Below are 13419 nucleotides of genomic sequence, written 5' to 3'. Positions count from 1 at the left end.
CTCCTGGCAGTGACTCCAATGTCTAAGTCCTTCTTCTTTCTCCATGGCCTTCCCAACTCCATTTTGAAAGACTCTTTCAATGCTGTTTTCATGATAATTTTTCCTTTTATTTTCATAGTGAACTTGGGTGATGGACAAGCTGTGGGTTTTCCATCCCGGGCATCTGCATGCATGCTCGGTACGCAGAGGCAGGCAGGGTAGGGAGGGTGGATGAGGAGCGCCCTGCGCAAAGCATCGCCAGCTCACCACCCTGGGCTGGTCCAACCCACCCCCTGAGGAAGTAGAACCGACCTACCCTCTTCCACAGTCACTCAGCACAGGACACTCCTGTGTCTGAAACGCGGGTTGTTCCCGCATGCCACGCACCTCTGCAGTGGGTGCCAGCAGGGTGCCTTATAATCCCCTTCAGCTGGACCCTGTCCTCCTGGAGTTGAGTGAGGCCCACTGGTCAAGGGCTCTGTCCCGCAAGACTGCTCCTGCTCAGATGACCGTCACGAGCCCTGGGTGGTGACTTGTTTCTGACCAACCAGCTGTAACCAGTGTTCCCATCTCCCCCTCCTTGGGTTCAATTATTTGCTAGGACCGTTCCCGTAAACACTAATAGGTACTGGGTGGTCTTAAGGGACACTGCAAAGGATACAGACCAACAGCCAGCGGGCAGAGCTGCGTGGGGCAAGGCGTGGCAGAGGGCGCAGCGTTCCCACGCCCTCTCTGGGTGCACCGCCTGCCGGCGTCTCCGTGGGTGCAGCCATTGGAAGCTCTCCAAGGAGCCGGGTTCTACTGGGTTTTCTAAAGAAACCTCATTACGTGGTCCTGCTTGATCAGTCACTGACCATCGATGGGACTGGGGGAACGGGACTGCAAGTTCCCACCCTCTCATCACGCCTCAGTCTATCTGCCCCTGTCCTGAAGCTATCTAGGGGTCCCCAGCCACCAACCATTAGCATAAAGATATTCATATCACTCTGGAGATGTCAAGGGTTTTGAGAGCCCTGAGCCAGGCAGGAACCAGGGACAGAGGCCAAATATAAACTTCTTATTCTATCACGATAACATACCCCCGTTTCACAGATGGGAAAAGTGAGCCTGCGGAAGTGCCGTGGTTCACCTCCCGGGAGTCCCCTACCATGGCTCAGGCGGTGGGGACGGGACCCCAGGCCTCCTGCTGCCCAGTCACACACCTACCCTGCAGGGGCTCATGGGCTCCAGCCTCACAGAGCCATTTTTCAGCTGGGAGAGGGTGGGGTTTCGGGTCAGACGTGTTTGTCCTGGGCTGGAAGCCAGTTCGCAGCCCCTGGAGAACAGAGCAGCTCTGTTTAATGAGGGCGGACTGTGCCTCGACCCTGGTCAACAGTCCCGCCTGGGTCTGCAGCGGGTGACTCGCAGGCACCAGGATGTGGGCGACTACCTCAGAGAAGGCCGCCCGCTGTCCTGGGCTTGACATTGACGGGAGCCAGGTGTGGGCCTCGGGCTCCCCGTCAACCCCTTTCCCGCCCGGGTGACCTTCAGCCAGGCACATGGCTCTTGGCTCCAGTCTTCTCAGCTGTGAAATGGGAACGACCCAGGATAGGACTCCTGGCCCCCCAGAGTTGAGGGGACTGTCAAAGGAGGGACAGATGGACGGAAAGGCACTTTTAAACTGTAAAGCACCCGGACTTCTGTTTCTTTTCGTCCCACCTCTGTAGCACATCAGGACCCAGTTGACTTTCAAGAGCCTTCACAAGGCCACCCGCTCCCCTGGAAAAGAAAATGGCCTGGGGATCCAGATCTTATTACCCTGACCCTGCAGGCTTGACAAACCCATTTGACAGAAGGGGAAAACCGAGGACAGCATCTCCTCGGGGGCACTAGCTTGTTAAGCCTGGGTTCCAGGCAGGGCTCTCCATTCCCACGATGAGAGTGACCCTCAACCATCTGAGACTTAGACCATGGGGGCAGGACTGACCACCAGGGGTGGGGAGCAATTTTCTGGGGTCACCAGGTCACCAGCAGCAGGGTAGAAGTGGCCCTGAGACCCCCTGACTCCCAGGCTGTGTGCCTCCACCTGCCCGCTGCCTGCCACCCCTGGAACTTGATACAGGGCTTCCATCTCAGTGTGATCTTCAGCCACGTGTCTGGCAGACTTGGGGTCCCTCTTCTTCCCACCAGAGCAGGCTGCACACTTTGCTATAAAGTCCCCTGAAAGGGCACTGCGGCCTCTGCCTCCCCAGAGCAGCCTCTTGGGAGCTGGAGTTTTGCTGACTCAGAGCAATGTGCTCAATCCTGGGGGAATTTCCCACGGTGGGGAGACTTCCTGTCGTGTCCCCCAGTAAGCGAGTTTGAGCCAAAGCTGATGAATTAGGCCCCTTTAACCTTGGAGAGACACTGGGGACTCAGAAAATGAATTCATGTGATTCAAGGAGGGGAAAACTCCCTGGGAATCAGTAGAAGCACTTAGTGGGCCTCGGGAGAGGTTTCTTTCTTTTTATTTTCCAGGTAATGAAAGCAGGGGCCGCAGGGCTGGTGCCAAAGGGGAATACTAAATACCACCTAATGAGCAGGTATTGTATCTGGGCCTCTTTCTAAGGGATTTCTATAGGTTAACTTAATTAAACCTCTGAGGTCTTACTGTTTGCATTTTACAGGTGAGGAAGCCAAAGCACAGAGAGGTAATGTTACTTGACCAAAAACACACAGCACGTGAGTGGTGGAGCCTAGGTGAGAACTTGGCCAGTCCAACTCCAGAGCCTCCCTTACTAACCACTGTGCAACACTGTCTCATGTGCAACCAAAGACCCAGATGCAAATGCTGCCCAGAGGACTAAGCCCAGCCCACTCAGGGTCCCTGGACATGGGGCAGTGGCCAGGCATGGTAGGATGGCTAAAGGGACCAGTCCATGACCACTGAGACCCAGCCATCAGTGCAGCTTGCCTGTGGGTGGTCCAGGGTGTCTCCAGCTCTGTCACTCACTGTGACACAGGGCAAGAACCTCTAAGTCACTCTGAATCTCAGTTTCCTCCTCAGGAAAAGGATATGAAATGAGTACCAGCTTCACAGCTTCACTGGGCTGTTGCAAAACATCCGAGGAGCCCTGGAAATCTTTCAAAGAGCTTAGCACAAAGCTAGGGCCATCATCATTATTATTATTCATTATTTTAATATGTTGTTATTCGCTCGTGTTTCATTTCTGCATCTCCTTCTGTCCCCAGGGGCGGCTGGGAGTGGAAAAGTTTGGGGTATAGTTCTTTCTGGAGGCAGGGGGATGTACAAGGTGACCTTGAGGACCCTTTGGCCCGCCACATCTCTAGCAGCAGCTGGGGTCTCTCAGAAGTCAGTTTCCATCCTTGCACCCCAGGTTCCCTTGCTCCTTGCCTGTGGTCCCCGCTGGCTGGATGCTGTTGCTATGGCAACGGTGTTTTAAGAGCCTTGGACTCCCCCTCTGAGGCAGCAGGCGCGGATGGGCTAATTGAATGTCTCATGCATCCTCAGGCCGTTTTGGATGCAACGGGAGGCAGTGGTTTAATTAAGTGGATGCAAGAATCAGAGCCGGCTTGGGAGGTGGGGCTGGGCCTGAGTGCCCCCACAGCACTGCTATGGTGTAACCGTGTCCCCCAGCGTTTGTGTGTTTCAGCCCACACACTGCAACCGTGTTGAGAGGAGGGGCCTTTAAGAAGTGACTAGGTCACCAGGGCTCCGTCCTTGTGGAAGGATCAATGTCCACGTGGCCTCCTTACAGCAGAGGGGTGAGTTCAGCCCCTTCTCTCAGGTTTCTATGTTCTCACCCCGCAATGTCCTCTGCCAAGTCATAGAGCAGCAAGAAGACCCTCACCAGAGGCGGCCCCTCCTCCATCTTGGACCTTGCAGTGTCCAAAAGCATAGCAAATAAACTTCTATTGTTTATACATTTCCATTCCATGGTACTCTTGGATAGCAGCACAGAGCAGTCTAAGACCCTCCACGCTTCACTGAGTGACTTGGGAGCAGTCTTCAGCCACCACTCCAGCCACGACTGGCCCCGAGAGTTGGATTTAAGTTGTCTGGAGGTGGTATCTCCTAGGAAACTGCCTTTTGATCATCTCCACTCACAGTTCTGAAGCAGGCAGGCTCCAGACCACACCTGGAGAAATATCGATTCTAACAGAAGATTCCTGAAGCCATTTGGGGCCTTCAGTCTGTGTGATTCTCCTTGCTGAGAGGACTCCTGAGAAGCCCCCTGCTCCAGGCTACCTCTCCCCACATCCACAGCCTTACTGGAGGGAGGATGTGTGCTTCCACCCTCTTCCTGGGGCCAGGACAATTCAGCTAGGCTGCCAGAAGGCCATTTTGATAATGCAGTCTGATTCAGAGGAGGCGAACACCCTGCTTAGTGATGCTCAGAGGCGGCACTAGGGGGCGCCACTCTAGCCCTGGGAAGGCTGTGTCACCTGCTGGATGCTCTCCCTCCAATCAGATAAACCCCTTCCCCTGGCATCCCCACTCAGCCGCTGGGCGAGGATGGTGCTCCCTTCCCACCCCCAACGCCCATGGGCCCTGGCCCCGCCCCCAGCGCCTAATGCCATTGGGCAGGAGAGGCTGTGCAGAAAGGGAGGTGTGGCCTGCGTGCGGAGCAGGAGGCGCTGAGTCTGGGACTTGATGGGGAGGTGAAGACCTATCTGGAGGAACTGGGGCAAGGGTTCTCTCTGGAACGCAAGGACCAGGTTCTGTGGGGTTCCTTGAATTTGGGCAGGGTACCCAGGCCCTTGGAGGAGCCCAGAGACGGAGTGGGAAGTAGCTCTTCCCTTGGGGGCACAGTCGGCCTTTGGCTCCAGCCCTGAGTCCTCTGTCCAGGCAAATGGGGCCAGCGGTGCCTGCCGTCCGCCCATGTCGAGGCCTGGGAGTTGAGGAATACGTACCTTCGCCCTCACCTCTATGGTGGGTGGCTCTGAGGCGGGTTTTAGTGTTCCCTGCTGTCTTCCAGAGGTCCCCAGCAGCACTGGGCTCCCGTGGCACGCCTGGGAATTTGTTTGACAGTATGTCTTTATGTCCCTCCCTGCTCCCCACCAGTGGCTCCTGGGATCAACAACCAATATACATTCACTCCGGTCCTTGTCAGGGCCATTTCTATGAGACCCAGACAAGAGGCCACTCCGCTTCTCCCCACAGGGAAAGCATGTGATGCTCGCGAACTCTAGGTAGCCATTTGAGCTACCTAACCCTGAGACCTTGGAAGGGTCTAGCCCAACAGGCCTTTCCTGTCGACAGTGACACTCGAGAGTTTGGGGCCAGTCGATGCTTTATTGAGTCTGGTCCCTGACTTCCAGGCTTGCCATTCTGCACGTGTTTGCAGCGCGACTTCCTGGAGTTTTCTAGAGCTGGGAGCAGGTCCACGTGCTCATCTTCCCAATGCAGGCGAGGTGTGAAATCAGTGCTCCGGGCTGACCAGGGCTCCCTGTTCCCCCTCCACCGGGGCCCTACCCCAGCCACCCCCGGAGCCTGGTGATTGACAGGGGCTCCCAGCTAGAGGGATGCAGGCGGGCTTGTCTGGGGTGATTCCTCCAGGGATGTCTGTGAGTCTGTCCCCTCGGAGGAAAAGCTGCCTGCAGCGGGGCAGGGGACCTGGCTCTGCCTGGGGAGGCGCTGCCAGGAGAAGAGGGTGGTGAGGAAGCCCTCCGGGGCTGGCTCAGGGAGCTCACGGGGGCCTCGGTCCTCGTCGGCCTCTCCAGCGCGGCCAGCTTCCTGGGGGGAAGACCCTGCCTGGGAACTTCTAGTCTGCCCGCCTCTGGTTGCCCAAGGAGGCCAGCAGGATTTGGGCAAGTGCCATCCACCCAGAGAGTCTTGTAGGGGCAGGTCCCACCTCCCCTTGGAAGTGACTTCGCCAGTCAGACCCTGGTCCTTGGGACCTGCCCCTCTTAGATCTGGGTGTGCCAGGTGGGCAGCGGGAGCCCCTGGGCACAGGCAGGGGACCAGCGCCTTCTTCAGGAGGCTCTGGATCTCCCTGTGTCTCGCCTGGGCCTCTTCCCACAGGCCCTGGCCCAGGCCTGCCTGGCTGAGGGAGGCCACCTGCCGCCCCATGGCTGTGAGTCTCTCAGCCGAGAACTCGGATGCCAGTCGCTGCAGGTAGCGGTGGAGGCGGCGCTGGTCCCCAGGGCTGGCCCTTTGGGCCTTGCCCAGCCTGAGCTGGGTTATCAGGTCCTGACAGTCCATGTGGAACCAGGTCATCTGCAGGCAAGGAGAGGGAGATGAGGCCACATGAGGACGGGATGTTCCTCTTAGCACCCAGCGAATGTTGGGGCTTGGCCACCTTGGCGGCGATTTGCTCCACTGATAATTACGACAATGCTCTCCCCGCCCCCTTTTCCCCAGAGCTACACCCACTGCCACCTGGAAACAGCCTCTGGCACCTGCGGGCTCTTCAGGCACCTTTTTTTTTTTTTGGTACTGGTGATTGGCATCAGTGTTTAACCTCTGAGCTACATCCCCAGCCCTTTTTATTTTTTATTTTGAGATAGGGCCTAAGTTATGCAGGGTAGGAATTGCTGAAGCTGGCCTCAAACTTGCAATCCTCCTGCCTCAGCCTCCTGAATTTCTGGGATTACTGAAGTGCACATCCGGGAGGAATCTGGCCACTGTGTTTGAGTGCCAACTGTTGGCCAGGCTCTCTGGCTCTCTTTTATGATCATACTGAACTGAACCAGCAGCCCATTTTACGGAGAAGGAAACTGAGGCTCTAGAGCAGTGAAATGACGTGCCCTGTCACACAGCAAGTTGGGGAGGAGCTGGGACTCCACTCCTGTCCTTCTGCCTCCTAGGAGAGTCCTTCGAGCGGCAGAAAGAGACCGCCCCAGCGGGGGTGGACGGTCAGGCCCCAGGGCTTCCCTCCAGCTGGGTGCCTGTCCCAGTTGTTTTTCTGCCTGTCCTGGATTCCTCCACAAAATGTCTGCAGGCTGCAGAGGAGCCTGCGTGTCCCCAGCAGCTCATGAGGAACCTAATCTCTCTCTCCATTAACCCGGAGCCCATCAGCAAGCCTCCAGGCTGCGGGCGATGCTCCACTGAGACCATCTCTCCCCAGATGAAGGGAACTTGTCTTCAGATAAATGGCTCCATATTCGTGGTAGCACATGGAGGCCGCGGTCAGGAGAGGGCTCCACAAACCTCCCCCAGCTGCACCATCGTGTTATCATTTAGTGCCAAAGCTGCCGTGCGCACACGCGCCCCACCCCCACCCCGGGTCCTCCCGGCCCTGGGCTGTCCTTTCTGGGACGACATTCTCAGTCAACCTGGACGGACACGGACAGTGATTCAGAGACCACCCTGCCTGATAGGCTGAGGCAGGACTCAGGTGAGGCCTGCCACCCCCCAGGGCACAAGTTCTAGCCGTCGACATGCCAGTTTCTCACAGTCGTCTCTGGCTCGCCCTCCTCTGCGGCCTCCTCGATCTTCCTCCCTCTGCCAGCCTTCCCGAGTGTGCGGTGCCCACGCTCAGCATGCCAGCAGCCTGCCCGGGCCTGGTCCCTGCAGAAAGCTCATGCCCCAGGGAGCTGTCACACAGGAGACTAGCAAGGGGTGAGCAGCAGGATCGTTTCCATCACAATGAGTCCTTGAAGCCATAAAGCAGGTGGTAGGAGAGAAAGGGCTGGGTAGCAGGGTGGTCAGAACAGGCCTCAACAAGGAGCTGAGAGAGCAAGGAAGCCAAGTCCTGGGAAGAGGTTTCCAGCAGCCAAGACGGCATGTGCAAAAGCCAGGAGCTGGACAGGGTTGGCTGATCCAGGGAAGATCCCTGGACTGAAGTCAATGAGCAAGGCAAAGAGCTTCCAGACGCCAGGGGCTCTCAGGCACGACTCCTTCTAAGGATAATAGCAATCCTGAAGTTGATGATGGCTGCAGCCTGGAGCAGTCCTGTGCGGGGGTTGCTGCAGTTGAATCTAATTCTCTCACGGCCTGGCAAGGCGGGCACTGGGGCCACATGGTCTGGGTTTGGCTCTCAGCTTTGCCACTCCCCCCGCTGTGTGGCCCGGGTGGGTTATGGGTCTCTCTGGTTCATCGTGGTACAATGGGTGTAATACTAGGACAGGGGTGTGTGACTAAAACAAGACGTGACAGTGCGGAGTCCAACACATACGACTGCAGAGCATCACCCACCACCACCGTCCTCATCCTGGCACAGAGACAGGGCAGCCAAACTGCCACTGAGGTGACCCCGGGCACACGTGCCCCTGGCTCCGAGTCCCAGGCTCTGCCTCTCCCTCACCCTCTAGACCCTGGACAGCTAGGGGAGGAGATCCCTCACTGCCCCGCGTCTGCTGCCCCAGGGAGGCAGAGGGGCCTGAGCCCACCCGGGTCCCTCGCGCTGCCCTCTGAAGCATCCTGCGTTCTGTCCTTGCATGCTGGGTCAGCCTGACTTCTGGGCGGAGGGGTCAGGCGCTTCCCACACTGTGTCCCTAGTGACACACTCGCTGGGCAGGGCCAGCCTCGTGGGTTCCTGTCCCAGCTCTCCCAGGCTGCTGCCTGTTGCCCGTCAGCCTTGGTCCCCCTGTTAGAAGTACGAGGGGTTGGGCTACGTGGATTTAGGAGGAGTGGGGTCCTTGACTCAGGTGGCCTTGAGCACCAGGACTCAGGTGGCCTTGGGCCAGTCACGCCCCTCCCTGGGCCTCAGTGTTCTTATCTGTAAGATGGGAGCAGCGTTGGTGCCCGGATGTGGTGGCGATTAAGTGAGGTGTGGGAGGCGCTCACGGGAGGGTCTGGGGGGACCTCTCCACCCCCTCCTCACCATTGCCACATCTGCCGGCATAAGGGAGCTGTCACCACCTCCTGCTGTCTTCTTGGAGGACGACACGGGCGCATCGTCAGCTGTCCCAACCCCACTCCTCTCCCCAGCGCTCTGTCCCTGCACGGGACTGTGGGAATGAATCATGCCGAGAGCCCACGGCCGAGCCTTAGCCACCCCCGGCCCACCGCACGCCCAAACCCGGGGACGGGGGTCTGCGCAGGTGGGCCACGGGGCTGACCTTCTTGCAGAAGCGGTGCAGATGGAGCAGCGTCTCCAGGTCCGTGCGCTGCCGCTCGGCCGCCATGTAGAAGTGGGTCAGCTTTGCCTGGAAGGCCCGCTGGGTGGAGGCGAAGGCCGCCAGCTCTGGGAACCCCGTCCCGCCAGCATCTCCAGCATCTCCAGCCCCTCCGGCCCCTCCGGCTGCAGCTCCCAGCTGGGCCGCCTGCTTGGACAGCTCCAGGCCTCGGCGGTACTGCGCCTGAGCAGAGGGAGGAGGGACGTCCCCTAGGTTCCTGCCGGGAGGGCCTCCCACTGCTGCCGCTCACGTCTGAGGCTTCCTGAGCCTCGGTTTCCCATCTGCAGGTGGGAACCCTGCGGCCCCCACCCAGCAGGGCTCAGCCCATGCTGGGGGCCGAACCAGAGGACAGGGAGGACCCCGGACAGTGCCAGGTCTGGGCTTTGGCAGTGCACTTCCTTCTGGAAAGCTCTCTGACCCCAGGTCCGGCTCGGAAGCGCCCCCTCCGTGCCCCCAGTCCTGTGTTGGTTTCCGCTCTGACTCCCGTACCCACCCGTCCTCCACTGGCTTGACCGCTCCCTTGGCTGCCCCAGGCCCCAGGCCAACAGCCTGTGGGCCCTGCTCTCTGAGCTGACGGAGGCCCAGCATCCCGCCCTGGGATCTGCATCTTAAGGCCCCCGAGAGTCTAAGTGTCCTTTGGGTGCGGTGGCCTGGGAGGGCCTCCCGGAGGAGGCGGCATCCAAGCTGGCCCTTTGGGGGCTTGGGTGTCGCCTCTGTGAGTTCCCCCCATCCTGCCTCCACTCTTGACGGGTCAGGCCCACCGCCTCGGAGGCCTCTCCATCCACCCCTGTCCTGCTCAGGGTCCCGGACGCACTGCAGCCTGAAGGAAGAAGTCCTCAAACTCGGCGTGGGCCCGCTCCACCGCCTCCACGCCCCCGTCCTTGGGGACAAGCGCTCGCAGGCACTGGCTGCCTTCGTGCTCCATCCAGCGGCTGACCTGGGGCAGGGGACACAGGTTTGGACTTGGGGGGCTGCTAGGGAGATGTCCCTCTGCCGGCTGCCCGGTTTCCTGGGAGGTCAATGTCTCCCGCCCCCCATCGTCAGCCTGTTCTCAACCCTCCTGATTTCGGGCAGGAGCCTGGGGCATCTGAAGGGGACACGGCCCCAAGCAGGGCCCCAGTGGGGAGCAGGCCTGGTTCGCACCCTGCACATAGTGGGCCCTGAGTGCACATGGGGTGGGGATGACGTCACAGGTGGCGAGTCTCGGCTTAGTCCACCCGCTTTCTGCTACCTTGTCATAAAAGGGGCAGCCTCATGGTGGCGAGCTCCTCGTCCCTGGGGACATGAAAAACGCTGGAGAAGCAGCTGCCAGAGTCAGAGGAGGGTGCCCGGCCGGCTGTGAACTCACTGCAAACTGAGCTAGCCACTCACCTTCCTGGCCTCAGCTGATCAATGGGAAAGGGGTTGACATGGAGATCCCCGAGGGACCGAGGGACGGAGTGACTCTAGACCCGTGGGTGGCGGTTCCTTTCTTACTCTGGGGTGTCTTATCGACTCACCCTGCCCCTGCAAAGCCCAGTATGCCAGGCACTAATATCACCCCAATTAAGAGGCAGGACACGGAGGCCCCGGGGAGTGAGGTCATCCTCGGGCACCAGGGCCAGGCTGTCTCCAGGGCAGGGTGTGCAGTCCCGGGCTGGAAGGGTGCACTGGTCCTAGACACCAGCAGCCAGACCAGGTGGTGCCATGCGGGTTCCAGGTCAGACCCTGGTGTGCGACCGTGGCCGGGTGGCATACTGGGTGGCATACCACCCCCCGGCCTCGGTTTCCTCACCTGTGCAGTGGGGATATTCTAGCAGCTTTCCTGCATCACTGGCGAGAGATGAACTTGGAAAGTACACAAAGGCTCTGACCCAGGGAGTGGCACACAGTTGGTGCTCAATAAGTGCAACCCTTGGGGTTATGTCTTTGCCCATTAAGCACTTGTTGAGTGCCATGTCATGTACCCTGCCCCAGGGACACCAGTCTGGTGTCCTTACTCCAGCACTAAGCATCTGGCTGGGGCCGGCCGGAAGGCAGAGGGCAGCCTGGCCTCCCCTTTTACCTGGAGGATGGCGGCCTCCAGGTGGCCCAGGCGGACACGGAGCTCCAGCCTCCCTAGGAGATGGTTAGAGGCGGTGACCAGGACATGAAGCTGCTCGTCCACCAGGCCATACAGGGCAGTGGCCTCTGCCAAGTGGCTCCTGGGAGGCAGAGGATGGTAAGAGAAGGCCACGTGCCCTCCGCGCCCCATCCTGAGCTCTTGCCCAGCCCCAGCCTCTCCCCAGCTCTGTGGCCCAGCCTGGTTTCCCAGCTGCTGACCTGCCATGTGACCACAGGCAGGTCCCTGCATCTCTTTGGGCCTCAGCCTTGGAACCCCAAGAGCTTCCATGGGGTTGGGAGGACCAGAGGATGCAGCATGAAGTGAAAGGGCCCTCCCTCTTCCCGAGGCGCGCAGGAAGCCAGCTGAACAGACCCGGGTTCAAATCCCAGCCTCCTCCTATGGGACCACAGTGCCCTGTTTTCTCCTCTGTGAAGTGGGGAGGACAACAGCACCCACCTCACAGTTTGGCTGTGAGGATTCCACAGTCGAAGGCCTGGGTTCCCCACGCTGGGGAGAACCCAGGGAGCTGCCCCAGGAGCTTTGGAAACCTCACACGTTCCACCCCAGAACAACGAAGCTGGTCTCGGGCTGCCAGACATGGGGTGCTTTCTAAAGATCCTCAGGAGCCTCCAGGGCAGCCTCGGTGAGAACCACCCTCGTGCATGCAAGGCACGTGACATGTGTCAGCGCTTGTGACTTGCATGGCCGAGAGGCTGCCAGGCAGCCCCAGCACCGTCATAGACGGGAAAGCAGAGGTCTGGAGAGGGCAGTGACTCTCACGGCAGCTGAACGGAAAACAGGCCTGGCTGTTTCTGCAAGGAACTTTTAAAGATGGCCGAAGCCAGGGGCTCCCAGCATGGCGATCGTGGGTGCAGGGAGGCTGGCGAATCCCACCCGGCTCTCCCCTGCCCAGGAGGATCTGTCTTCAGAAGGTAAAAGGAAGAGGAGACAGAGGAAAACCTGGCTTCCGGGCGGGAGCTCCGCTCTGCCTGGGTCTCTGCGCCTGACTGCAGCTCCCCCAGGCCGCCACCCTTCCAGGCAGGGGCGAGGGTGCTTAAGGGGACGGTAAATGCCAGCCTGAGCCCCAGGAGGGAAGGAGGCGGGGCTGCAGAGGCTGGCGCGGGGCCACAGCGCCCCCTGGTGGGGCTTCCAACAGTCAGGGGTCTGGAGAGACCTAAGATGGACAGGAGGGCCCAGCATGGTAGGTAAGGCAGGGGCATGCTGGGAAAGGCAGCACCAGCCCCACTGGGCATGGCAGGGGCAGGGAGATGGCCCTGTACCTGGTGTCAGGACCCACTGCTGCCAGTGCTCCCATCTGCCTGAACATGCCCAGAGTCCATGGCGGCTGCTCAGTGCTATGAGGTTCTGGACCAGGCTGTGTTCAAGTTCTGGCCCCACCACCTCTCAGCTGTGTGACCTGAGGTTAGTTACTTAACCTCTCTGTGCCTCAGGCTCCTCTGCTGTAACAAGGATAATACTGGGATCTAACTCAGCAGTGGAAAGACTTAGAACCAGCGAGGTACACATACTAAGTGCTACATAGGTACCGATTCAATAAACAAATTGTTCTTAAAAGCTCATGCAAACTTTTCACTTGACTCCAGAATATAAGTAGCTGTGTCCTAATAGAGAAAACACTTCCAATTACTGAGCAATTTAATTACAGTGTGAACATCCCTTCTCCTGGGACCAAAAGTATTTCTGATTTCTAAAACTTTCTGAAATATTTGCATATGCATTAGGATCTATCTTGGAGGATGGGACCCAAGTCTAAACATGAAATTCATTTATGTTTCCTATACACCTTCCATATAGCCTGAAGGCAATTTTATAAAACAGTTAAAAATAATTATGCAGATGAAACAAAATTTCATAATGTAGGGTTTTCCACTTGAGCTCAAAATGTTCCAGATTTTAGAGCATTTTGGATTTATTTCTGATTTTCAGATTAGGGAGGCCCCATCTAAACCAGGCTGACTTTTCCCCACTCCCTAAACTGAAGGAAGTTGGTACTTTCCTAGGGTGTCGGTCATTTATCCTGAGACTCCGAGACCCCTGACACACCATGAGGTTCTCTGACCATGCTGAGCAACTGGCCGCGGGAAGGCAGGGCCCCGTCTGGGCTTCAGATCCCAGGGGGCCGCTGCCTAGCTCTGAACTCACTTGGCTGAGCCTCAGTTACCATCCATGGCATGAGGCTGCTGTGGGCCTCACAGGGTTCTTGCCAGGAATAAGTGAGAATGACCTTTGGAGGGGCTCAGCCCAATGTCTGGGTCAGAAAAGGGCTTGGTCCAGGAGGGTGTGCAGAAACGAGG

General features: G+C 58.6%; 1 protein-coding gene across 4 annotated transcripts in view; it reads right to left on the bottom strand.

Moving 5' to 3' along the window:
- Positions 1–3991: 3991 nt before the first annotated feature.
- The window catches only part of Kiaa1755 (KIAA1755 ortholog), a 41171-nt gene continuing 31743 nt past the window's right edge, over positions 3992–13419 (bottom strand). The window contains exons 11-14 of one of the 4 annotated variants that reach the window (XM_047540709.1): positions 11066–11204; positions 9836–9958; positions 8965–9204; positions 3992–6178 (exon numbers count right to left, since the gene is read on the bottom strand). In XM_047540709.1, coding sequence (XP_047396665.1) covers positions 5477–6178; positions 8965–9204; positions 9836–9958; positions 11066–11204 — 1204 coding nt within the window. In that variant the 3' untranslated portion in view covers positions 3992–5476. Of the gene's footprint in view, positions 7856–8964; positions 9205–9835; positions 9959–11065; positions 11205–13419 lie in introns of all 4 variants that reach the window. The other 3 variants (XM_047540708.1, XM_047540707.1, XM_047540710.1) reach the window with 3 other exon arrangements.

The sequence above is a fragment of the Sciurus carolinensis genome, chromosome 2, assembly GCF_902686445.1.
Source record: "Sciurus carolinensis chromosome 2, mSciCar1.2, whole genome shotgun sequence".
In the NCBI taxonomy this organism is placed as follows: domain Eukaryota; kingdom Metazoa; phylum Chordata; class Mammalia; order Rodentia; family Sciuridae; genus Sciurus; species Sciurus carolinensis.
The sequence above is the reverse complement of the archived record's forward strand: the minus strand, read 5'-3'. Positions and strand labels throughout refer to the sequence as shown.